General features: G+C 45.4%; 1 protein-coding gene across 11 annotated transcripts in view; it reads right to left on the reverse strand.

The window, feature by feature from the left end:
* Nucleotides 1-507: 507 nt before the first annotated feature.
* ZNF76 (zinc finger protein 76) overlaps nucleotides 508-27063 on the reverse strand; it is a 31357-nt gene continuing 4801 nt past the window's right edge. For 2 of the 11 annotated variants that reach the window (XM_073224671.1, XM_073224672.1), the window contains exons 2-16: nucleotides 15780-15877; nucleotides 13108-13263; nucleotides 9550-9630; nucleotides 9373-9450; nucleotides 8054-8253; nucleotides 6777-6851; nucleotides 6078-6194; nucleotides 5672-5747; nucleotides 4968-5093; nucleotides 4668-4847; nucleotides 3673-3906; nucleotides 3415-3578; nucleotides 2560-2724; nucleotides 1930-2034; nucleotides 508-1374 (exon numbers count right to left, since the gene is read on the reverse strand). In XM_073224671.1, the coding sequence (XP_073080772.1) occupies nucleotides 1270-1374; nucleotides 1930-2034; nucleotides 2560-2724; nucleotides 3415-3578; nucleotides 3673-3906; nucleotides 4668-4847; nucleotides 4968-5093; nucleotides 5672-5747; nucleotides 6078-6194; nucleotides 6777-6851; nucleotides 8054-8253; nucleotides 9373-9450; nucleotides 9550-9630; nucleotides 13108-13180 (1779 nt within the window). In that variant the 5' untranslated portion in view covers nucleotides 13181-13263; nucleotides 15780-15877 and the 3' untranslated portion in view covers nucleotides 508-1269. Of the gene's footprint in view, nucleotides 1375-1929; nucleotides 2035-2546; nucleotides 2725-3414; nucleotides 3579-3672; nucleotides 3907-4667; nucleotides 4848-4967; nucleotides 5094-5671; nucleotides 5748-6077; nucleotides 6195-6776; nucleotides 6852-8053; nucleotides 8254-9372; nucleotides 9451-9549; nucleotides 9631-13107; nucleotides 13322-15779; nucleotides 15878-27063 lie in introns of those variants that run through there. The other 9 variants (XM_073224667.1, XM_073224668.1, XM_073224673.1 and 6 more) reach the window with 6 other exon arrangements.

The raw sequence follows: 27063 nt of genomic DNA on the forward strand, positions 1-27063 counted from the left end.
GACACCCAGGTGGGCACCCTTAGGGCTGGGAACCAGTGCCAGAGTAGCAGAGGCATCAGAGACCCTCAGTAACCTCAGCAAAGGCACCCCCTACCCCAACTCCAGCACGGGGTTCTGTCCACGTGGGGCAGCTGTGTGCAGTGTGGATATGCGGGGTGGGAACGGCTGGGTGTGGAGGGGCTCTACTGATGCAAGGAAAGGGTGAAAACGAGCTCCTCCACCCCAACCATCCTGAGGCCTGAGGTCCAACAAGAGCCTAGAAGCAGTGGTCACACTAGTCCTGTTTGGCCACCCTGAAGCCCACCTATTGAGCTGGGCAGGAAGCCACTGGCAGCCCCTCAGGGCTTATTTCACACGCGGGCTTTCTCCCAGCTGTGCCCCTGGAAGGTGGTCCCACCAGTCCAGCACGGAGGCTCAGTAGGGTTTGTACTAGGAGAGAGGACTAGCAGCCTGTTTTGACCAACCTTGCCACCAAGGCCCAAAGCTTAAAGGACGGAAGGAGGGATCCAAGTGGAAACCTGGAACTTTTATTAAATAGTGATTCACCCATTTGCCACCACCTCCCAGAGCAAGAAAAAAATTATCAAAATGGAATTTAAAAAACAAACCAAATTAAACCCAATCCCCAGAATGTACAAGGCTCCTCCCCATCTCTCCACTAGAGGCTGGAGGGCAGCTGGGGGTGGGGGTGCTGGGCACCTTCTCTCCAGCCACAGGCTCCTGAGCAATTCTGACTTCAGTGGCAGGAAGTCCCTGCTGCCAAGTGGCCAGGCATCTCGGCTGCCCTCTGGGGAGGCGGTTATTGCTGGGAGGGACAGGTCTGGTCCTGCTCCGCCCCTGTTGGGCTGAAGAGCTGTCTGCCCTGTCCTCTGGTGGGCAGTGACCAGTCAGAGTGAAGGACTGGTCTCCACAGCAGCCCCAATCACTCCTAGAAGTGGGGTAGATTGCAGGCGGGAAGGCTGTTCTCTGGAGGGAGGAGGGTGTGCACCCCGCTGACTCGGAGGGCAGGATGCTCCAGTGCAGCCCGGGGATCAGGCTAGTCCTCCTTAGCTCCTGAGGACGATGAACTCTCCAGAGGCCAGCTGCCAGCTCTCCTCTTAGGCAGGGCCCCTGTCCCCTTCAGTTAGACCATTTTCCTGCTGCCTTCTGGCCCTGGAGACCTCATGGCCACCTTTCATCATGTCAGCCACAGCCTGGGCCTTTGGAGGCAGGGATGTCTGTGTGGCATGGCACCTCCTCATTGTGGGGTGGGACCCAGCCCTCTCAGGCTCAGCATCCACTCTCTGACTCTGTGCTCTCCAGTGTCATGGTGCCATGCTGCATGGTGGCAGTGGCCACGCTGATGGCCTCCTCTAAGGTCTGCTGTTTTTCCAGCTGCAGCAAAGGGAGTGGAGAAGGAAGGAGAGAGTGAGACCCTCACTCCTAGATTCTAGTGGTAATATAGTATGTGCTCTACTTTTTTGAATTCCCTCCATCCATGCTGTGCCACACACCAAGCACTTAGTAGGGCTGCCCAGAACAGGAAGTTCACTGATAAAGAGTCCTCCTAGGCTAGGCATGTCCAGGGGGCCAACAGAACACCTGGGTCAGAGAGATGGGCTTGCTCACAGAAGGGAAGGACTAGTTGGAGAGGCTCTTGGTAATCACCTACTTCAGTCTCCTTGTTTTCCTGATGAAGAAAAGGAGACACTAATAGATGAAGGGCTTGGACAACCAGGTAGACTGCCATCAGAGTTATTCTGAAGGATGGAAGGGGCTTCACCACTCTACCTCAGTGAAGAGAGAGCCTGAGATAAGTATGTGGATGAAGTCAGAAAGGGATTTGTCCTCTGACATTTTGAGCCAAATGCCCTTCTCTTCAAGATGGCCATCTAATTCCCCTCCCTTTCTTTTTCTCTGGCTGAGGGATCCTCCCAGACCTCTATTCACCTGCACTGCAATGTGGGTTCCGTTGGCTGTGGCCAATAGCGCCACCTGTTGATGATGGCCACTTGGGTCTTCAGCCACCACAGCCCCAGAGGTAATGATTGTGACCTGAAATAGAGAACAACAACCCCATGTACCTTACTCTCCGTTCCCCAATTCAAATTAAAATCCCTCCAAACAAGGTGGCTGGAAACTCAGAAGGATAAAATTATTATGAGCCAGATTAATTATCTTGGTGCTCAGAGCTAAGAGGTTATGTTTTTCTCTTACCTACAGCCAATTTAATTTAGGGATTTTGAATCATAGAACAGAGCTGTAAAAGGCCCAAGAGATAATTTTGTGCCTTCACCTGAAAATGGACTGAAGTCCATGAAAAACTAACTTGTCTATGGTACCAAATCAGAGGGGTGGATCAGATCTAGGAACTCTCTCTTGACCCCCAGTGAAATGTTTTTCCAAAAGGAGAGTTGCTGATGGTCCAGAGGCACTGTGGGTGGGGAAGACCCTTTTTTTGTAGGGCAAATCTTGGTCCTTGTAAGAAGGCTTGACTAGTTTAGCTTGCACTTGAATGCCTACCCCACAGAAAGGAAGGACAAGAGAATAAGAAACCCCAAGCAAACCGCCTGGTCATACGGGCTGCGTCTGGGTGCCATCGACGCTGACCATGGTGACTGTATGTGTGCTGGATGTGGCAAGGTCATCGTCGTGACTGGGGATGGCAAGGGTGGTGCCGCCTTGCTGGGTCACCATACTGATGGCACTTCCAAGGGCCTGCAGATCTTCTGGAGACAGGCTGACCTGCCGACAGGAAGAAACAGCAGCTGGGTGTGCAGTGAACACCCAGCTGTCTGAAAGCCCTTAGGCAGAGGTCTCCCAGACAAGGTTATCTTATTGGTAAGCTAGATTAACTTTAAGTCACAGAGGTGGAGGAGGTCAGGGGCAAGCAAGCAGAACAGGTCCTAGGTTGCAAGGAGAGGCTATTATTCTGCTGACCTCTTCTGTTCACACCATTTTGCCTCTGGGTTCTGTTCCATGCAATTCAGGATTGAAATTAGGATCTCCACCTAATTTCACCCTCATGTCAACTCCAAAAGGCATAGGTACACTTGACAGTAACAGTACTGACAAGGGTCAAGTTATCCTCCTGGCTAGAAACCCCAGGTTCTAGACCCCACACCATGCTCTGGCCTCTACACCAATATGCCTGTCTTGAGAAGGACATCCAAGTGTCTCATTCAGATGATCGGGACCTGTCAGCCTCCATGTAATGAGGGAAACTACTATTTGTGCTTCAGAATCCCAGAGACTGAGCTTCAAGGGCAGAGCTGAAAAAGGTTCCTAAGGAGGACGAGGGGCTGGGTTCCAAGATTTGGTCCCCTCAGCCTCAGCTAAAAACAGGAATTGTGTAAAGATGGGGCTGTCACAGTGAAAATGGGAGAGGGTACCAACCAGAGTGGCCCACCCCACCCCTACCCCAGGGCCTGTTACCTGCTGGGCACCACCCTGAGTGATCAAAGCCACTTGGGGGGCCCCGTCCTCCTCGGTCACCATGGCCACTTGGGCTGGGATGTCATCACCCTCTTCTTTCACCTCCGAAAGGTAAGCAATGTGGGGTCGTTTGCGGGGTGGGCTCTCCTCGGCTGCAGAGGCGGCTGGGAGAGGAGAGCCCAGGCTGACACCTGCCACTGGATGGCCACTGGGAGGCCTGGCTTGTCCCCACTCTCACCTCCTGCCCATGCCCCTCACCCTCGAGCTGCTGTTGTTCATAAAGGGCCTGCTCGCTCTCTTCTGTGGCCTCCAGCTCGCCGTGGGCGCTGCGCTTGTGCATGGCCAGGGTGGAGGTCTGCCGGTAGGTCTTGCCACAGGTGCTGCAGGTGTAGGGCTTGCAGTGTGTGTGCACCACGTGGTGCTTATAGAGGCTCGAGTACTCGGTGAAGCGCTTCCCGCAGCCTGGCACCGTGCAAACGTATGGCTTCTCCCCTGGAGACACTGGGCTGTGAGGGGGGTGGGAACTGGAGCTGGCAAGGGGGTGGGGGTGGGGACCAGGGCTGGTGAAGGGAGAGCCAGAGGCAAGAAGAGGGACTGAGGCCTGGAACTCTGAATGGAAGTGTTGGGGAAGATGGCCAGTGGAATACAGAGGGCCAGAGTGTGGGACCACTGAGCCCAGAGACAAGGTGGAGAGAAAATGAGGGGACAGGACAAGGGGACAAACTGGGCGAGTGAAGGGACTGGTGGGGGGCGCTGGAGGCTTATAAGGTTGAGGGTTGTGAGCCAAAGAGGCAAGAGCTAGAGGGGGATGACTGACGTGTCAGGTATGATGGGAGAGAGACACTTGGCTGAGCTATGACAAGGAAGGCTGGGTGAGGGATGTGACACTGGGGAGGAGACACAAGGGGCATATGGAGAGTGGATGAGGTGAGGAGCTGAAGGTGGCACTTCACTCTGCTTTTTCCCCTTCATGCCTGACCCTGGCCTTTTTGGGGGCTCAGTTGGATGGAGAGAACTTGGGGTGGGTGTAGAGAGGTGGCAGGGAGCTAAGAGGGAACCGATCATGGTGAGTGAGGCTGGTTCTGCGGAGACAGCTGGAGCCACAGAACCCCCTTGCCCAACCCACAGACTGGCCCAGAATGGCCAGAAGGGAAGGCTCTGGGCTGGGAGTTAGGAATGTGTCTCAGGGCAGAAGCCTATGGTAGAAGGGCTGGGGCCTCAGAGGGGTGGTCCTTGCCTGCCAGCTGGCCCACCTGTGTGGATGCGCACGTGATTCTTGTAGTTGGTGGCACTGGTGAAGCCACGGCCACAGTGGGGCTCGGGGCAGGTGTAGGGCCGCTCGCCTGTGTGGGTGCGCACATGTACCTTGCGGATATTAGATGTGGTGAAGGAGCGGCCACAGCCCTCGAAGGGGCACCGGAATGGGCGTTCACCTGTGGAGATGGGGTGTGAGAGAGGTGGCTCAGGAAGGAGAGGCAAGCTGGAACAAGGCTAGGGGTGGAACCAGCCTCTAGGTCTAAGGATGATGGGCAGGAAGGGTGGAACCAGCCTACCGGTGTGGGTCCGGACGTGCTTCTGCAGGTCTCCTGAGGTCTTGAAGGCCTTGCTGCATAGCTCCTCTGGGCACTTGTATGGCTTTTCTCCAGTGTGGGTGCGCACATGGCTCTTCAGCCCATATCCTGTCCACATGTTGGAGAGACGGGTGACAACAGCATTCAGTGGGGCCTAGTGCTCTGCCGTCCCATCTTCTTAATTCAGAAGCTGTCCATCTTGAGCTGTGTTCTTTGAGGCTCCAGACTTCCTTTGGCACAAGAAGCCTGTATCTGCCTCTATCCCACCCCTGCCTGCGCTGATAGGAGGGGCTGGAAAAGCCCACTCTGCTATCCTTTCCTCTCTAAGGGTAGCTGGTGCCACTCCAGAACGTGAGTGTGAGAAAGCCTACGGCTAGAGGTCCTTGTTTCAGGGAGATGCAGTGGCCATCCATACCCGACAGCTGGCTGGTCAGAGCTAACACAAGAGGCAGGGTCTCTCTACCACACCCCTAGGCTCATTCTGCTGGCCGGCACCATGCTGTTTCTCACTTTCCTAACAGTTTCCTCCAGAGGCAGAGCCCTGCAAGTCAGAGCATTCTGACAGCAGTTTCTTTGGGATGGCAGCCTGGTGGTGGGTTCCCTTCAGGGAGTTCTCAAAGCTAATCTAAAGCCCTCTGCCCTTAGCTGGAAGGAGTCTACTTTTGGTCTTGATCCATGTAGGTTACCTGTGGCAAAGGCCTTTCCGCAGCTAGGGAAATCACACCTGTATGGACGGTCACCTGTATGAGCTCTTTCATGCACCTGTGAGGATAGCAATCATATAATTCAGAGGGACAAGGGGATGAATGGGCTCTTCAGTTCTCTTTAGGGCCCAGAGTTATCACTACTGGCCACCTCCTTTATTTTGCCTCCTTTTCAGCTGAGAGGCCACCTCCTCCAGAGAGCCTTCCCCGATTCTCTTCCCTCCTGTACTCTTCACACCTGTCACAGCCCCCCTGCTGACATTTCTGTACACTACTCTCTTGCTTCCAGTAGGCAATAAGCAACTTGAGGACAGCCAAAGCAGGAAGGTAAGAATTACAGCCTGGGTGGGAAGATAGCAAGGCTGAAAGCTGTCTGCAGCAGCCTTACCTTTAGGTGATGAGCAGTGGTGTAGAGACGCCCACAGCCCTTGTAGCCACAGCGGAATGCTCTGTCCCCAACCTGCTGCCCTTTGCTATTATGGGGAGCCTGGCTGTCGTGTAGAACCTGAGGAAAAAATCTTGGGGTTCCTATATGTATTCTCCTTAGCGAAGGGAAGAAGAGGTGGGTCCAGAGGGCAGCTTAAGATCCAACAAATAAGGGTTAAACCTTCCAGGGGCAGAAGGGCTGCCTGGGGTGAGAGATCCAGACCCTCGGGCACACTGCTGAATGAATAGGGCTGGCACGTGGAGTCACCACCCATCTCTAATGGATATGGGGAGGACTACATATCTAATGGACACTGGCTCTCAGACCAGCGCTCCCCCTTTGAACACACACAGTTGGAGGCTGCAGCTCTGGGTCCCTCTATCCTCCCATGGAAGGAGATCCCTTCCTCCTTGTGGGAAACCTGGGTTCAGAAGGGACAATAAGAGGGCTTGCTGTGGGCATGAGCTCACTTAACTGCAGTACTGGAGTGAGGTGGCCACAACCAGTAAACTACAGAGCATGCAGGGCAGACCCCTCCTTGGAGTCTCGGCTCTAACCACAGTGCCCAGCTACCTGACAAGGCCTTCCCTTTCATCTCCCCTGGGAATACTGCTAGGGCCACCTGTTTCATAGCCGCCTCTGGCTTTAGGGAACCCTTACTGCTTTTCTGCTTTCCTGGGCAGCGCCCTGCAGGAACTGTCTCTTAGTCTTTGTTTCTGGCCTCTCCAGGAGCTCCTGAAATAGAACTCTGGAAGTCATAGGGCCAAATTGATGACAAGGCTTGTCTAGTCAGCTCCAGGTCAGCTGACAAAGTATCATGGACACTTAAGCAGCTGGAGGGTGGTGGAGGAGGGTCCCAGGTGGCCAGGCCTGCTCAATGTGCTAACTTCCTGTTAGTGTTCACATTTCACTCCCATGTCTCACTAGCTCTCAATGTAATCGAGGGAAATCAAGGAACTTCAGGGCTGGAAGTGACCTCTGAGGTCATCTGGTTCCATCTCATTGTATTAGAGAGGAATGAGGGGGTGCCTGGAAGGGGAGGGAAGACTTACCCAAGATCATAGTAGGCAGAGGCAGAGCCAGCACAGATCTCAGGGCTCATGACTTAATACAGCACAGCTGTCTTTCCAACAGCAGCAAGTCCCAAATTTGGCTTCTTAAATACACCTCAGGGAACAGGGGTGGGAGTGGGCATAGTCCAAAGTGGCTTACTATAAAGTTTTGTGCTTCATTTAGAAAAGAAAGATGTGAGGATTTTTGCTTCTCCTCTATGATACAGTCACACTAGTTTTATAATAAAAACACCACCCTCCAATCGATGGGTAAAACTAGTGCTCCAGGAAGCTCATGGTTGTTTGTACCATTTCCCCTGTGGCTGGACCATGGCTCTAGCAGAGAGCTTGGATCGCCTGACATTTGGAGAGCCAAACTCCTTTTCCCTTGCAGCTGAGCTACTGTGCGGGCCTTGTGTTCCAAGAATCCCAGCTGCTCCAGAGAGTCTGCCCTCACCATTGCCTACTGAGGCTATATTCCCAAATGACTAAATGAGTTGCAGAGAAGAAATAAATACAAGAACATCTGACCTCAGTGGACTGGAAAACTAATAAAAGTCACTGGCAAGGGCTTTTTCAGACAGCCCAGAGGATTACTACAACCACCAAAAGTGAAGCTGGGCCTAAATTCCCATCTAAATTTCTTACAGCTGCCTTCCCTCTGCAGTGAGCATAAAAAAGGGCAAGTAAGAGTTGTTAGAGGCCTGGCCGGGCTGGGATACACGCCACGGGTGATGACGTGTGAGAGAAGAGTTGGGAGAACTGGTGTGGGGGACAAATGGAGTCGCTCAGGCCATGCCCAGGCACAGGCCTGTCTTCTAGAGTGGTGGCAGTTGTGGCAGGGCCAAGGGCGTGGAAGGGCGGTGTCAGTCTCTGTGAGCCAACCTTGCTGGCATACTGCTCCAGGGCCACCACTGTGTCTGTACTAAAGCCCTCGTCATCCTCTGCAGCCAGGTCCTCCAAGCCCACCTCCGTCTGCACCGCCAGGATGGTGCCATCTGGTGGCAGAGTCACAGGATGGTGAATGTAGGCGGTGGAGCCATCTTCCAGCTGCACGGCTTCCAGGGTGCTGGGGTCATAGCCCTCTGCAAGGAACATGTGATTAGCCCAGATGCTGTACAAGGGCAAGAGATATGGCTGGGACCCTGGCTTTAAGGTAAGGTGAGTATATATACCAAGGGGTGTCTCAGCGTTGGGTTTCTTAGTGGTTCACTCTGGCTGGCCCTCTTTCTGGAGCTGCCTCTCCTAAGTACGAGGTCTCTTAAAAAACACTAATTGGGAACTCAAACTCATTGAGAACCTGAGGGGACCATTGTCATCTTGCCTAGATGGTCATAAGAACCTCCTAACTGGTGGTCCCTTACCCCCTCTAGTTTCCTCCGGGCAGCACAGTATCCAGAGGGATCTTTGCAGGACACAAATGTGATCATGTTACCTAATAGCCTAAACAGTTCAACCACTGCCCATTAGTCTCACGTTAGAGACCAAGACCCTCATCCTGGTGCTCAAGCCCCAGCACTCTGGCCCCTGCCTCTCTGTTCAGCTTTATCTTACCCAGGCTGTACTCACCCCCGGTACTCTAGCTCCCAGCAGTTCCTTGGACAGACCATTCTGTCTCTGGGCCCACACCTGCTGTTCCTTCTGTTTGAAATAGCGGCCCTCCCTGCCAGCCCTCCTCTCCTAGCCAAGTCCACCTCATACTTCAGCTCTCAGCCCTCCATGAACCTGATCCCTGTTTGGGGCTATCAGTTATCCGTGATGGCTCGGTTCACATCTCTGTCCCCCAGGGCATCTGTCTGACTTTGCTCTCTGTGGTATACTTCACACCTCATAGAAGGCCTAGCATGAGGAGTCGCTCAAGAAACTACTGGTAGAAGGAATGAATTGTTAGACTTCAGTACCTTAAGAGCTTCCTTCTTAAATGTTAGTAAGCTTTTACTCCTGGTCTTGGATGACATCCTCGGGTCATATTTAAAGCCAAACTGCCATCAAGGCCCTCCGTTACTGACCCCCAAGTCTCAGCCTCCTGGGGGCAAAAACAGCTGCTCTTGTGCTCTGCACCAGAGAAATTAGGCAAGAATGCCAACCCAGGCAGGCTTGGGGACCACAGCTCCCATGTCAGCCCCAATACCCAGAGTGTGCAAGTCCATGCCCCAACCTCTGTCAGTTCTGCCTTTCCCACCTGCCACAAAGACTGACCCCACCTTTGGGTGTGTGGTGTACGTAGGCCATGCTGCCATCTTCCAGCTGTACAGGCTGTCCATCCACAAAGGAAAGAGGTTCTGTAATGAGAGCAGTGTCTGCCTTTCTCTGGCACTTCATGCCAGGGAGGGGTCCTGCAGTGGGGGCCACAAGGCTTGGGTATCTCAGGGTGCCCTCACCTTTCTGCACCGTCACTTGGTGAATGTATGCAGTGGTCCCATCCTCGAGCTGGATCACATGCCCTTCAAGCAGCTTCTCCCCTGAAGAGGTGGAAATGGAGAGAAGCAGGCCAGGCCCAGAAGAGGGCTAAGGGACACCTGCCTCCTTTTAACAAAAGCTTATCTGAGACACAATCTGCATGTCTAGGCACAGGTGACATCCTCCATGTTACTTCCCTCCCTGCTTCCCTAAGCCTGGGCCTCAGAGGTACTGGGGTTAAGATATCCTGCCATGAGGAACCCTATAGCTCCCAACAGACTCCCTGCCTGTCACTCACAGAAGGAGCAACTTCATTTAGTCTATCCAGTCCTGGCAAAGGTGGCACTTCCGACCTAACAGTAAGCTGCTGAGACTGAACTAAATGGAAAACAAAGAATGCCCTGCAACCTGGAGAGGCTTCAGTGGGTCAAAATTCAGATGTGGCTCAAACTAACCAAATCAAAATACAGTCCCTTGTCTCCCACTGTGGCAGTAAACCAAAACCTAGATCCTCTATAGTATATTAGTGACTAAAAGCAATGGGTTCTGGAACCAGCCCCATTTGAACCATCTGGAACAAAGCCTCCTAGTTTTGAATTTCAGCTCTACCTCTTACTAGCTGTGTGATCTTGGAGAGCTTATTTAACCTTTCTATGCCTCAGTTTCCTCTTCTTAAAATGAGGGTTAAAAATTGAGTCTTCTTTATTGGGTTGTTGTGAGGGTTAAATGAGTTAATGAATATAAAACAGTGCCAGGTATGTGGTCAGCCCTCAATAAACCTTAGCTTTTATAATAATCCTAATCTGCATTTTAGAAAAAACAGAAAGCAAAACAATAGGGAGCTAGTGAACACGACTGCTATGCTATTGTGTGCCCATTAAGGCCTTGTTCCTCTGCACTATTGGGGAATGTTTTTCCTTCACTGATCTCTGACATTTTAATTTCATCTCTGACTCACCTAAGGGCCACACAACAAGCAGTCAAAAAATTAATAAGACTCCAGAGAGTATTAAGAAATAAGATATTGCCCTTCCTTTATCTCAGATACTTACTGGAAAGCACCTCTAAGAGCAAAAGGCTGTTAGATTTAGAATTAGAGTCACAGATACCTCTCTCTGTGTTCCCTGAGCTTGACTGGGCAGAAGGCGGGGAAGGAAGTGAGAAATGGAAGATGGAAAGGCAGACTGAAGAGTTCATGACAAGTGGTCTGTGTGTTCCTTTCTTTACAAGTGTCAGGTTTAGGAATATGGCTCTTATGGTGTGGGAAAAGGACGACACAGCTACTTCTGGCCCAGCTTTCTGGTATCTCCCCCTTGGGAGAATCTCCAAAATCGTCCCCAAGCTGAGTTTTCTTGGGCTATTAACTAACAGTATGTAACTCAGCCAAAGGCACTTAAGGTGGAGACCAGAAAAAAAAGGAAGTATGAGAGGCAGTTGAAATGAAGGTAGAGGAACCACCCTTCCTCCCTCCCAGCCAGCCAGCAGTAGGCTACCCTGCATTTCAGCCCTTTATCTGGCCTGGCAAGGGCACCAGTACTTGGGAGTTCTGAAAGCACTGGCAGAACTTCTACCAGCAGAGCGGGTACTGCTTCAAGGCAGGAATGGAATGTGGATAAGAGTTATAGGAGAAAAAATTTCAACCTAGAACTTCCTCTAACCACCAGAGACTACAATGGGGAAAGGCAGGTGGGGAGAGCGGACTGACATGGCCCTCACAGTCCATGACAGAGAGGTGACTGTATGTTCCTCTTTGCCGGAGACATACCCAGTGCATTCATTCATCATGCTCTTCCACTCTCAAAGCCATGAGTTTTGAATAACACTTTTTATGCTTACCCTCACTTACAGATAAGTCTCGTAAAATTTTAAGCCTTCCTGCTGGCTAAGTTGGGCCCAGACAAAGATGAAACTGCCCTAGTCAAGAACTTCAGAACAGCTCACCATGGAGCGAGGTGCCTTTCAGGACAGTGCAGTTCTGGTTTCTGCAGGCCAGCTCCACCCTCAGTGGTATGAAAGTGGTTGTGTGAGTGTGTGTGTGTGCATGCAAGCACACATTGTAGCACTGTAGAGCAGGCTGAGAACAGAGCCAGGAAGACTGATGAGAGGCAGATATAAACCAGGAGGTGGGGGAGGCAGAGACCCAGACTTAGGAAGGAAAGATAAGAGTGTGGCTTTCTTAGTCCAGGTGTGACCACTTGTTTTTATTCATTCGACCACTAATTCATAGCAGAAGCCTGAGGCATGGGAAATGACTGGTCCATGGTGTCAGCACTGCCACATCTCCAGTTCCTAAGTTCTCCCTTCCTACTGAGGCTTTAGCAGAGGGGCAAGAACTGTTATAGGAATTCTGCAAAAAGAGGGTTTCAGCTTTCAAAAGTATTCCAGAGAAGTTCCATTCTCAAGAAAATAAAGTCAGCCAGACCCACACATCATAGACAGTTCTTGACAAGAAACCTTTCCAGAAGGCACCCCCTATACTGCGGTATAGCAAAAGCTTACTGAAGAGATTAAGGAGCCTGTTTGTCATCATCAGGAAGCAGACAATTTTAAATGAAATCAACAAACAAGTTATCTGTAGCCTTGGGTACTAAAACGCATTTTGACAATGTGTTGAAGCGCAGGTGGGCAACGGCGCAACAATGACGCATCACGAGACGGCAGAGCTCACAGAGTCCAGGAAAGGCAAACTGAAGAGTAGGGGTGAGGCAGTCTTTGTCCACTACTGCCCAAGGATGATACACAGCCTTCTGGCATGACTGAGAATGCTGGGGAGAAAGGAGGAGCCTGTCTTGACAGGGAATGTCAGGTCCTGCCCTTCAATGACTCCATTTCAACTCCACATCCATCTTGATTTTAAATTCCTTGAGAATCGTATTTCAGGTAAATCGGAATTTAGATAGCCTTTTTTTTAGTACCTACTGTTATTATTTTACTATTTCTAGTTTTGAATCCCATGTTTACACATGTCTATCCCATGGAGTATTTGGGAAATACTTATTATATACAATTATTCATTGGCATCTGTTACTAAAATTTCAGTGTGCCCTGTATTTTTATTTCTGGCACCCTAGTGGGGCTGAAGGCATGGGACCTATGCTTGGTGTCTCCCTCTGAACCAAGAAGAGTATCTTGTACATGGTAGATGCTCAATAGATCATCTGAATGCTTAAACTTGCTCGAATTAAAATGAACTGCCTCTAGAAAGCACTGAGAAACTGGAAAGGGAATATGTGAAATGCAGGAAGTCATAACCCACACTGTGCTCATCCTCTATTTTTGAACTACTTAACATACGTAAGCAATTCTGCCTTTCAGAGGTCTTGGCTCCTACAGCTGGGCTAGTCTGATTTTCTAGTCTGACCAGATGGCATTTTATTTTAAAGAGCTCACTTGATCAATTACCTCAAGAGATTCTCATGCAGAACAAAGTGTGACAAGCAGGTGGGAAGACAGGATGATAGTGAAACTCTTGGAAGTGGACACTCCTTTCCAGAAGCTTGGGGACAGAGCAAGATTCTGAGGTCTCCGGAAATACTCACCTTTGACAGCCTGCTGGACATAGGCTGTTGTCCCATCACTAAGGGTCACTGTCTGCAGTCCCAAGCTCTCCATGGCAAACTGCTGCTCGTGCACGCAGACATGAAGTTGGCTTCTGGCCAGCACTGAGAACCACAGCTAAGGTCAGAGATTTCCTTCTGGGTTACAAATATGAGAAAATGGACAGTTTCTCATTATGAGTAGTACAGCTACCTCCTGCAAAGACACACAGGGAGAGGGTGGATGAGGCCAGCTAAGAAGAAAAGGAGACAAATTCTTCAAAGTAGAGAACAATGTTAGTTTTTATTAAGAGGGTTCAAATATACATTTAAGAATTCTGAAAGTTGACCATACAAGAGAAGTGTGATAGTGAAACTGGTTGTGAAATTAAGATTTCATTGACCAAAACCCACTTTTAAACTTGCTCCCCTTAGAAGGGAGCTCCATGGAAGGCAGGCAGCCAGTCCTACTACTAGTACTTGTTTAGCTCTCAGCAGTGTTTACTATTAGTGGTAGTATTGCTGCCTGAAGCTTAGCCCATCAGTAAATGTTATGGACAGAATGAATGAATTCTGCCCATTCCAACCTCTCTCTTGGGCTCAGATCTGTCCATCCACTGGCCTGTTGACCATCTCAGTCAACATCCCGTAGGCATCACAATTGGAAGGAGTCCTCTACAGAACTCAAAAAACTAATAGTAGAACCATATGATCCAGCAATTCCATTTCTGGGTATTTATCCAAAGAATATGAAAATACTAACTTAAAAAGATATATGCAAGCCCATGTTCACTGTATCATTCTCTACAATAGCCAAGACATGGAAACAACCTAATTGTGCATCAGTGGATGAATGGATACAGAAAATGTGGGATACATATACACACATACAGAGGAATATTACTCAGCCATAAAAAGAATGAAATCTTTCCATTTGTAACAACATGGATGGACCTTGAGGGCATTATGCTAAGTGAAATAAGTCATAGAAAGATAAATACTGTATGATTCCAGGTATGTATGCAATCTAAAAAACAAGCAAATCAAGCTCAAGGTCATAGATACAGAGAACAGATTGGTGGTCGCTGGGTGCAGGGGTTAAGGGTGGGCAAAATGGGTAAAAGGAGTCAAAAGGTACAAACTCTCAGTTATAAAATAAGTCATGGGGATGTAATATACAGTGTGGTGACTATAGTTAACAATACTATATGGCATATGTGAAAGTTGTTGAAAGTAAATCTTAAAATTTCTCTTAAGAAAAAAGTATTCTGTAACTAGTTATGGTGATAGATGTTAATTATTATGGTAATCATTTTGCAGTATATACAAATATTAAATCATGTTGTATACCTGAAACTAATACGTCAATTATACCTTAATTAAAAAGTGAATAACTAAAGTCTAGGTACCTATTTCAAGCAAGTATCACCTCTCAACTCTTGACTACATTAAGAGCCTCCAAACATTATGTCTGCAAAATCTTGACTGTTCCCTATTAATTCTGTAATATTGTGTCAGCGTGACTTAAAAAAAACTGCAAATCTAAACCTACCACTTCCTTGAGTAAAAGTTGAATGGCTCCCTACTGCCCTTAGAATCTTACCTTGCAGGCAAGGCTGGGTCTCCTTAGGAGTTCCTGCAGCCCTGGTACTACCTCTCCCTAGCATTCACTCTCCTTTGGCCTCCAGCCTGGTTTCTCGTTCACTGTGGGCTCTCCATAAATTCTTGCAAAGTGACTCACTGGGTCCTCATGTGTGAGGAGGCACTGGAGTGTCCTGTTAGCAGGACTTCCCTCACATCTGCTGTAGCATGGATCCTACTCGAGCCAGGGAGCCAAACTTGTGAAGCCTCAGCTCTAGGTTCAGTGGTTAAGATTCTCTTCACCACCCATCCACGGAAATATCTTGGGCTTGGAATCTGGACTGCCTATGTGATTCTCACTATCTGCCAGCTGATCTTGATCAGAGCTACCCCAACTTTTCACATCAAGGACCCAGAGAGAAGGATAGTTGTATGTCATACTGCAGATGCTGCTGCTTGAAGCCAGGAGCAGCCAGCTAGGGCTTTGGTAGCCCCAGTGGCTAATTAAGCAGATCAGTATCTTGACATAGCCCATTTATGACACACTGGTTGGGATGCTCCAACCTAGACTTGATATCTTCACTAGTATTCATTCATTCTGTCCATAACATTTACTGATGGGCTAAGCTTCAGGCAGCAATACTACCACTAATAGTAAACACTGCTGAGAGCTAAACAAGTACTAGGCATTTTACATATAGTAACTATTTAATTCTCACAATGATCCTATAATCAAATACTATTATTATCCTCATTTTACAGTAGAGGGAATTAAAGCCCAAGACAATAAGTAGCATGCTCAAGGTAGCACAGATAATAAGGAAAAGAGGATTTGAACCCAGACCATCTGGCTCCAGAGTGTGCTCTTAAATACTCTACTATGTTGCTCAGTACAGAGGTTTTTAGCTAGGGATTTATGAACCCTGAAACCACCTGAAAATATGTTTTTAGTGTGTGAGCTTGTGCATTTTTCTGAAAAGGAGGCAGTCCAAGACTGACAAGAGAGTCTAACAGGGATTAAAGGTCAAGAGCCACTGGTCTAGACGAGAATGCTGACATCAGAACCATCTTATCTTGTCTTACATGGTCCATACCTCACAAAAGCTCTGGTCTTGGTCTCTCTTAGTTTGTTCCATGACTCCTGACTTTCATTCTCTTAGTCACAGAGAGAAATTCTTCTGGTAACCTGTTTCTGTGAAACAGCATTGTATCGTAAGGACATATGTAAGAACTAAGTCTGAAAACAAACCAGACTATAGGTTGAAAAGGCATTATAAAATGGCCTGAAACCTTTATGGCTGGGACCTACGTATTTCTAAAATATATTTAAGAATAGTGGCAGCAGCCTTGAACCAGAAGTCTGCAGAAGTGGCTTCTAATCTTGATTACACATCCTAATCTGTAAAATAAAGTGTTGGCCCAGATGACATTAAAATCCTTTTCATTGCTATATAGCTCTTAATATGTGCCAGGCACTGTTCAAAGCACTTAACCTATATTAACTCTTTTCATCTCCTTATGCGAGGATGCGGAGAAAGGGGAACCCTCCTACACTGCTGGTGGGAATGTAAGCTAGTTCAACCATTGTGGAAAGCAATATGGAGGTTCCTTAAAAAACTAAAAATAGAAATACTATTTGACCCGGAAATCCCACTCCTTGGAATTTACCCAAAGAATACAACTTCTCAGATTCAAAAAGACATATGCACCCCTATGTTTATCGCAGCACTTTTTACAATAGCCAAGATATGGAAGCAACCTAAGTGTCCATCAGTAGATGAATGGATAAAGAAGATGTGGTACATATACACAATGGAATACTATTCAGCCATAAGAAAGAAACAAATCGTACCATTTGCCACAACATGGATGGAGCTGGAGGACATTATGCTCAGTGAAATAAGCCAGGTGGAGAAAGACAAGTGCCAAATGATTTCCCTCATTTGTGGAGTATAACAACGAAGCAAAACTGAAGGAACAAAATAGCAGCAGACTCACAGACTCCAAGAATGAACTAGTGGTTACCAAAGGGGTGGGGTGTGTGGGAGGGCAGGTGGGGAGGGAGGGAGAAGAGGACTGAGGGGTATTATGTTTAGTACACATGGTGTGGGGGATCACGGGGAGAAGAGTGTAGCACAGAGAAGGCACATAGTGGATTTGTGGCATCTTGCTGCACTGATGTCCAGTGACTGCATTGGGGTATAGGTGGGGTGGGGACTTGATAATATGGGTAAATGTAGTAACCACATTGTTTTTTCATGTGAAACCTTCATAAGAGTGTATATCAATAATACCATAACAAAAAATTTAAAATAGATAAATAAATAAATAAATACCAGCTTACCTGGCCAAAAAAAAAAAAAAAAGAACCTTATTAGAGATGGAGTAATTTGTCCAAGGTCTCACAGCTAGTGAGTGCTGAAGTCAGGATTCAAAGCCAGGCTGGCTGGCCCCAGAGTCCACACCTCTCAATATCTGGTATATTTCTTCCTTCTGCTAATGCATTCAGTCAAAGTACTTGAATATTGGTTGTTTTAACTTTTATCCGACCCACTATAACTTAAACCCAGTCCTTCTCAACCTGACCACAATGGAAAGGAATAGGTGGTAGCTGCATTTCCCAAAATAAGCTTCTTAAACTCAGAGAAAACAAATCTCTACTCCTTTACACGTGGCTAGTCAATTTTCTTCTTTAAGCAATATAATCCTCTGAAACAGTCCACTCTTGCTCTCTAACCTTTCCTTGTTTTGGAAGCTGCTTCCAGAAGAGCCTGACTGTGGGTGGTGAGAGACGCTGTGGCTGCCAGGGGTGGACGAATGTCTGATCGCCATTTTGCTCCCTTTCCTTCATTAAATGATGGTTTACTCTGAATCCTTCTGTGCTGGTAGTGAACTACAATAGCGTCACTGGCAGAGCCAAAGAGAGGCTTGTCACTGCCTCCAGATGGCTGTGTCTGAGCAGTTCCTGCCTGCATTTAATATTTCAGATTCATGACTTTCACGGCTCTCAGAGAAAGGGTGGAGGGGAAGCAAGAGCAGCTGCTCTGTTTTCTCCTTGGAGGGTTTAAGGTTTACCAGCTCCCCAACATCTTGAGCTGGGTATAGAGGAAAGACAGACTGGGGGGTAGGGGAGAGATAAGAGCCATTGCAAAAGGTGGGGATGCAAAAAGAGCACTCTTGACTCCCAGAACCAGCAGCAAGCCCATTTTCTGTTTGTTGCTTTTTACATGCAACTTAACCTAGTGTTGGCTCTGATCCAGGACAAAGCCCTTTGGCTTCAGAATATATAGGTGTATTTAATAAGGTAAAAACAAAAATTATAGTTATTGGGGAGAGACAACATTTAGAAAAACTTTTTAGATATTTTGGATCTTTACATCTCATGAAATAAGATGTGCTTAAACTGCCTCTTCAAAGCAGAAAATTAAAGGACATGAAAGACAGGAAATGAAAGAGTAACCAAGTATTTGTATTTCTCCACTTTTTCACGGTTCAGACCTACTCTGACCCACCCTCAAGCTGGGCTTCACCTTGACCATAGGCGCCTGTTCACTATTCCATTATTTTCTGCCACCCTAACTCCCTGGACATATGGAACAAGGCTTTCTGTACTTTGCCTTGGCCAGCCCAGAGGGCATCTGTATTTAGAAGCCAAAAAGAGAAAAAATAAAATATTTGCTTAGAATGAGAAGAACGTTCAACTTTGACTGAATAAAAAAATGACTTAACTTTCACTCAGAAAAATTCCTCATTTGGAAATACACAAAATGCCTTAAAGAGGACAGCGTGACATTAGGTTGGGAGGGATGAAGGCTGGGGAACTAAAGTGGCAAACAAATTAGAACCAGATTTGGAAGAGCTGTGGTAAAACGATTCTGTATTTGTCATTAGAGAAAACAACTTCAATGCACATACAAAAACCTTAGTGAGACAGGCTTGGGGCTGTGGGTTTACAAACACTAAAGAAAAAACAGGAAATTAATAACAGAAACTTACATTAACACAATACACATTTAAAACATCAGCAAAACATCTCTTTGCAAAAGGCACACTGAAGTTATAAGCCCTAATCACATTTTAGTACGGTTTCTATTTAGCTACTGCAATTTTATGGATTTGGACTAGTTGCAGAAAAGGCAGTAATTAGGCGAAGTAGATTATTTTCAATTCCAAAAAGGGCAAGGAAAATGCAGACTCCTTCACTGCATAACAAAATTCATTTAAAGTAAAACATGTTATTTAAAAGTCTAATTTTCAGGCAGAAATTCAAGGTGAATGTAAACCCCTTAGTCTGTAAACACTCAACACAGCAATCATGGCTGAGTTTCAAACCCACCTTTAGTCCATAAATGGAAAAGTCCAGAATAAAGTCACTTCGGAAAGGTTATCATAAAGGATATGTTTTACACCAACAAGCAAGTTAGTACAGATATGATGAAGTTACATCTGAATTGTTTCTGGAATTCAGCTTGGGGTCACTGTGAGCTTGAAAAGAGCTCCTTGGAAATGAAACATTCCATCAGCATCAGGAGGGACTGGATCATAAGAGTTATTTAGAAGCATCAGTTATTTAAAACATCACCCAGGGACAAAAAGGTTAAATTAATTTCATCAGTTCATTAAAATGGAAAAATTTCCAGATCTCAATGAGGAAGAAGTAGTTTTGGCCTTTTGAAGCAAAAGAAAATCAAGTCAAAAGAAGAGTTGGGTTGAAAAAAAAATCAACATTAGAGGAAAATATTAAAGAAATAAGACATAAGACATGATATTAAAAACACATGCAACTGAAAGAAATGGAAGCAACCTAAGTGTCCATCAGTAGATGAATGGATAAAGAAGATGTGATACATATACACAATGGAATATTATTCAGCCATAAAAAGAAAACAAATCCTAGAAAGGGGAGGGCTGTGCAACACAGAGAAGACAAGTAGTGATTCTACAACATTTTGCTAAGCTGATGGACAGTGACTGTAATGGGGTTTGTGGGGGGGACTTGGTATAGGGGAGAGCCTAGTAAACATAATATTCTTCATGTAATTTGTAGATTAATGATAACAAAAAAAAAAAAAAAGAGAAAGAAAAGGGGGATTACTCCCTGATAGGATAAAACTAACTGCAAATCAATGATTAATGCATGCTTTACATATCCTTAATTTTGATCTTTCAAAGGGTGTCAGATGATCAGCTATGGAAGTACATTTTTCTGATAATATTCCTTTCTCTTAAAAAAAAAAAAAGCAGTTCCTGTGTGGTGATCTCCAATAGTTTCTTCACAATGGTATAAAGGTCATATCAAAGTGTGGGCAAAGGGTTTGTTTGTGTTTATACAGAGGATCAAAGCCTAATTTGGCTACACAGAAAACGAATTAAGATACAATATGAAGAACTTCCAACATCAACATCCTCTGGAAGAGTCATTCCAGAAGATGAACATCAAAAAACTTCAACAAAGATCCTGGCGCTGCTGCAGTTGTAGCTGCAGTCATCCCACTAGTTCCTGGACTTGCCATTGGAATGAAGAAGGAGATATCTAAGCTGGCCTGTGCATACAGTAAAACAACAAATTTGACTGGATCTGTATTGTCGGAACTCAACCAAGAATTAGGAGAAGTGCAAGTTGCAGTGCTCCAAAATCGTGTGACTATAGACTATTTACTGTTAAAAGAACACATGGGATGTGAACAGTTCCCAGGAATGTGCTGTTTTAATTTGTCTGATTTTTCTCAAACTATTCAAATTCAGTTAGATAATATCCATCATATCATTGATAAGTTTTCACAAATGCCTAGGGTACCTAACTGGTTTTCTTGGTTTCACTGGATATGGCTGGTAATTGTAGGTCTGCTTTTGTTATGTAGCTGTATTCCTATTATGTTAATGTATGTGCGCAATTTAATTAGTAGTTTAAAACCTATACATGCTTATGTTACTCTATAAGAAGATATGTCAAAGAAATAATCAATCTTCCCATGTTTTCTTCCATCTGCTACTTCTATAGCTTTTCTTCTTCCTTCCTAATTACAACCCTTTAGTAGAATTAGTGCCTCATATAGAAAATTACCGAGTATCGTAATTCTTCCAAGTGGTAAAGATACCTCAAGACAAATGCTGGGCATAGAAGCCACAGGGCATAAATCTGCAGAAGTAAAAAGCTAACCTTTTCAAAGAATATTGCTTCTCTCTCACTTACCAACTTTACATTTCCCTGCATGGCCCCGGAAGATGACTGGTTAGCCAGAGACGGGTAAGATTCCTCAAGGGAGGAACAACCTAAGACAGGCACAGTCACAGGGGGGCCATCAGGAGAGAAATTCACCCCCCTCTGTTTTGAGAGAAATCTTCTGCATCCATAGATGTTTTGTTGCCCTTGTCTAGCTTGGATTAATACTTATTCTATAGGCACAGACCTGATCATCTACATTTGCCCTCTTACAGCACTAAATTATGTTTTCTACCTTTATCTTGCATCTACCTACCACTTCAGCATTTTATTAAAAAAAATAATAATAAGGGAGAAATGTGGGATTCACATATAAATCATGTATAAAAATCAAACGAATAATCATATCTGACTTGACTGTTTATAGTTCATGACGCGTGGTCAAAACCGAAAGTTTCTGTGATATGACTGCCCTTGCACTGTTCACCATGTAAGAACTTATTCACTATGTAAGACCTTGTTAACCATGTAAGAACTTGTTTGTTATGCTTCAGAAGATTGGAGACTGTTGAGATATAGGCTTGGGGTTGATTAATGACTGTGCATTGAGTCCCCTGTACAGAATTTTATTGTTCTTAACAATCATTTGATCAATAAATATGAGAGATGCCCTCTCAAAAAAAAAAAAGAAAACAAATCCTACCATTTGTAACAACATGGATGGAGCTAGAGGGTATTATGCTCAGTGAAATAAGCCAGGTGGAGAAAGACAAGTATCAAATGATTTCACTTTTATGTGGAATATCAGAACAAGGGAAAAACCGAAGGAACAAAACAGCAGCAGAAACACAGAACCCAAGAAAGGACTAACAGTTACCAAAGGGAAAGGGACTGGGGAGGATGGATGGGATGGGAGGGATAAGGGGGGAAGAAGAAAGGGGGCCTTATGATTAGCATGTATAATGTGGGGGGTGGGCACGGGGAGGGCTGTGCAACACAGAGAAGACAAGTAGTGATTTTACAGCATCTCACCATGCTGATGGACAGTGACTAATGGAGTATGTCGGGGGGAACTTGGTGAAAGGGGGAGTCTAGTAAACATAATGTTCCTCATGTAATTGTAGATTGATACCAAAATTTAAAAAAAAATGAAGAGAAATGAAAAAAACAAAAAAACAAAAAAAACCTACATGCAACTGAACCACATACTTAAAAATGGATAAGATGGTAAATTTTATGTTATATATATTTTACCACAATAAAAAAAACTGAGTAAAACCAATGCAGATACATAAAAACCTCCACAAACAATATGAAATTCCCACTGGACAAATAAGGCTACAATACAAATTCACATATGCAAAAAAACACAAATAGTAAATAAACAAAATAAAAAAGGTTCACTTTCATTAGTAATTAAAGAACAAAAAATAATCATGATGCTTATCAAATTACCAAAAATCAAAGTAAAAGTATTAACACCCAATAGACAATGAGATACTACTACACACCTGTAAAAATAGCCAAAATCCAAAGCACTAATACCGTCTAATGCTGGCAAGGATGTAGAGGAATAGAACTCTCATTCACTGTGGTGGGAATGCATAGTGGTACAACAAAACGGTACTTTGGAAGACAGTTTGGCTAGACAATTCTTACCATATGGCCCAGCAATCCTACTAGGTTTTACTCAAATGAGCTGAAAATTTACGTCCACAGAAAAACCTGCACATGGATGTTTATAGTAGCTTTATTCGTAATTGCCTCAAATTGGAAGCAACCAAGATGCCCTTCAATAAACTGCAGTATATCCATACAATGGAATGTTATTAAATTATAAAAATAGCTATTAAGTAACAAAAAAGACATGGAGGAATCTTAAATGCATTTTGCTAAGTAAAAGAAGCCAATCTGAAAATGCCACATACAGTATGATTCCAACTGTATCATCCATTCAGGAAAAAGGCAAAATGATAATGACAGTAAAAATATAAGTGGTTGTCAAGAGTGTAGCGGGGGGAAGGGATGAACAGGTAGAGCACAGTGCATTTCAAAGACTGAAACTGTTAGGCATGGTGAATACTATGCATTTGTTAAAATCCATTGGATGTACAACACAAAGAGCGGACTATAACATAAACTATGGGCGTTAGTTAATAATAATGCATCAATATTGATTCATCAAATACACCACACCAATGAAAAATGGTAGTAATAGGGGAACTGGGAAGGGAGGGAGAGTAAATGGGAACTCTCTGTACTTTCTGTTCAATTCTTCTGTAAATCTAAAACTGCTCTAAGAAATAAAATCTATTAATAATAATTTTTAAAATTCTGACAATCTTTATTGGCAAGGCCAGGAGGCAGGCACCAGTGTGCACGACTGAGGCACCAGAGATTGCTCCAGGCGCTCCAGAGAACAACCTGTCAATGTTTAAGCCCACCTAGAAATTCAGGATCTGAGACATAATAACCTGTCTTCATTATTCACCTCACAAAAAAGAATGCATGGAAAACAAGAGCTGCTTGCACAATATGCTTGTTTGGACATTTTAGAGAAGAACCATGAAGAACAGCTGGATAAGGGAAAAGGGTTAACAAATTAATACCTAATGAAAAAAACAGAAGGTTAACATTCATCTAGTTCCAACTTGCAGAAACCTTAACTCCAAGTGAGATGAGGGAAGAGGAGACCAAAAAGTAATGAACAACAGGTGTGCTGAAAGGAACAGGTGTCCCTCCTAGGTCCTGCAGAGAAACACATCTATTTCTCCTCTAATGCATGCCAGTCTAAGTACTAAGGTAGAAACTTCTTCCTCCAGGAGTTTTCTATTTTTCTTGCCTCTTCTGGAAATAATTTAAAATTCAATATTCTTGTTTTGTATGTCTTGTGGAATAGCATCACAGTTGGTCCCCATGATGCAGTATCCTACATAGATCTTTAGGTAATCTGTGTATTCTTAACTCAAAGCAATGTCCACATGATTGTGGGGGAACAGGCACAATCCTGCATTGTCAGTGGGAGTATACACTGGTACAGGCTCTATGTAGGGCAGCCTGGCAGTATCAGTCAAAATTACAGATGTACATATGACCCAGCAATTTCATGTCTAGCCTACAGGTAGACGTACATATGTGAAAAATGGCACATGTCCAAGGTTTGTCATGGCATCCCTCTGTAATTATAGCAAAAAATTAGAAACAGCATAAATGTCTAACAATATAGAACTTCCATATATGTAGAGATGAGGAAGCTCCCTACATACTGACATGGAAAGATCTCCAATTTATTTATTTGTATATTAAATAATAATGGCAAGGTATAAAACAGTGCCTTCTGCATGCAGTCACTGGCATAAACAATCTGCAGAAAGACAGTCAAGCAATTGCTAACCAGGGTTGCCTGTGGAAGGGTAACTGAGTGACCAAGGGGCATGGCGATGGAAGGGTGACTTTTTACCACGTTTCTTTTATACTTATAAAATTAAGGCTCATGAATGTATTACCTATGTAAAATAAATAAAAATAAATGAATAAAAGAAAAAAGTCTGAAAGCACGCTTTGCACCCCTTTGGTTGGCTACAGGAACACCTATCCTTCACCATTTATGAGGCTGGTTGGCCCAGGGCTGAGAGGACAGATTCTGTGACTTTACAGGTTTGCAGCAAAACCACACCTGAATACTTAGCTTCACAATTCATGGAGGCCATTCTGAAGTAACATATGGAAAGCTGACTGAGCTGAGCATGAGACAATAACGGGTCTCTATAGGACCTGAGGACATGTTGGCTTTAACATGTGTGTCTCCAGTGTAGTCATGAGGGTAGGTGTGGCTCAAGTGGCAGCTAAGCAGGGGCTGCCCTTCTCCCCCACTGTCTGTGTGATCTTGAGACAGTACTTCCTGGGTTGAGAGGATGACCTTAGACAGAGAGTTCTGGTCTCAGAAACCCCTGCCACATCTAAGCCTCAGGTCAGTTCTACCATCTCAAGGAGCAGCCAGTTCTTCGGCTAGACTTCATAGAGATGATCCATTCACTGAGGACAAGTTTGGGGCGAATGTTAACCAGGAGGCCCTACAAGAAGAGACCTGACTTCCGGCTGGGAGAGTCTCACATGCTGCAAAGCTTTGAATGTCATATCCTTCATAAAAGGTCTTTCCGATTTTGAACTGTAAGTGAGGAGACTCAACAGGCCCTGCATTTCTACCAGCAGAACAGAGATGACTGCATAGGATTTGTGAGACTCTCACATGGACACATTTCTATACCTTGATTGATAGCAGCCAGGGGCCACTAGTTAAAGACAATGGCTTCAGCTGCATTTGTATTTGTATTTTTTTTTTTTTTTGCACTCACCAACACACAATTTCCCCATTCTGTTAAGTGAAAGATGCTGATTACTTATCCACCCTAAACAAATTCTGTGGGTGACTTGTCAGTTAAGATGGGCAATTAAGATACCTTGTACTCTTGTTTAGCTGGTCCTTAAAATATGAACATCAATATCTAAATGACACAAGGATAAACACGGCAGAGTGGCTATGCTTCTGTTTGAAGTGAAAGGATTATTGGGCCACAGTATGTTTTCCTTACACTTGGCTCTTTCCAGAGGAAAATAACACACTCCTACTTCCTGTTACACTGCTTATAACCTACGTTCCTGGAGAGCACACATTTCAGTTTCATCGGCACCTAAGAAAGAATGTGCCCACAGACACTAAATGAATAATGCTATTAGGTCAGACAGCTAACTGAGCTCTTTGGCTCAAATTTGAATCCCCAATCAGCTCTACTTACTGTGAACTAGATCTAACTGAAACTCCTGAGACCAGATTTGAAACCTGTCATCTACTACAGAACTAGGAGCTCCTTAGAGAAGTTCCTAACAGAGCAAGTAAATGTTAAGTAGAGGAGTGAAGGAGGGAAGGAACTGAGTCCCACCACCCCAACTCTTCCCCTAGCCCTAGCTAGGATGACTTTTCCCTCACTTGGATTATCATGTTGCCTCATCTCTGACATCCACGTTCACTGTTTTCTCTCAGAACCAGGTCAAGAACAAGCATTCCCTGACTAATGTCACACCAGTCTATCAGACTTCAGCCCATCTCTTCCGCACTTAGCAGTGAAGCTATACCGGGTAGCCTGTCTATAGAGTTCCATGAGGGCATGGCTGCATCTTCTCCACCATGTACCCAGCACAAGGCAGGCACTCACTGGGTATTAGGTAGCAAAAGAAGGAAAGAAGGAATCTTACCATCACTACTACCTCATGTAAAGCTCAGCAGTTTCCAAAATGCTCTCATATATACAGATAAATTACCTTATTTACTCTAAGCACTAACTCATTACTTCTTACATGGGAGGGGCTGAGAAAACAGCTTGTTCCTAGTCCAATGCAGTCATTTTGCAGATGAAGATACAGAGGCTGGAGCTGCTGGAGGAGTCCCAGAGGATCACACAGCTATCCGGTGGCAGAGCCAGGCCATCAGAATCACCAGTGTTCTTCCCACCATTCTTCCTTCTCTCCTGCCCAGTAATAGTGTTTTTTCAGCCCAGGGCAGAAACTCACTCATGTCTAACCAACTTGTACATCCAGTTAAGCTTATTCAACAACACCATGTCCAAAAAACATCTCAAACTTGACATATTCAAAATTAAACTCCTTATCTCCCTCTTCTCACAACTTGCCCCTCCTCCAGGCTCCCCCATTTCAGTGAGTAGGAACTCCATTCTTTAGTTGCTCAGACCAAAAATGAGGGAACAATCCTCAATATCTCTATTTCTTTTATATGCCACTCCAACCCATCAACAAATCCTGTTGGCTCCTCTCTCATACCTCAAATCCAACCACTTCTTACTCTTCCACTGCTTTTCTTTGGGTCCAAGGTAAACTTCTAGTCTGCACTATTGCAGCAGCCACCTCACCCAGTTTCCCTCCCTCCACTCCTGCCCCCTACAGCTTATTGTCAACATAGCAGCCAGAATGATCCTTGTCAGATAATGTCATTTAACTGTCTAGAACCCCCCAGTGGCTCCCATTTCATTCACAATTCATAATAAAAGCCAATGATGACCTACCATCAGTCCACTCCCACTCCCACATCTGCTGTTTCCCCTGTCATTCTACAGCAACCCTACTGGCTGGCAACCTCATGTTTCTTGAAAATACAAGGCATAGTCCTGCCTCAAGGCCTCTGTACTTGCTGTTCCGTTACT

The sequence above is a fragment of the Manis javanica genome, chromosome 16, assembly GCF_040802235.1.
Source record: "Manis javanica isolate MJ-LG chromosome 16, MJ_LKY, whole genome shotgun sequence".
In the NCBI taxonomy this organism is placed as follows: domain Eukaryota; kingdom Metazoa; phylum Chordata; class Mammalia; order Pholidota; family Manidae; genus Manis; species Manis javanica.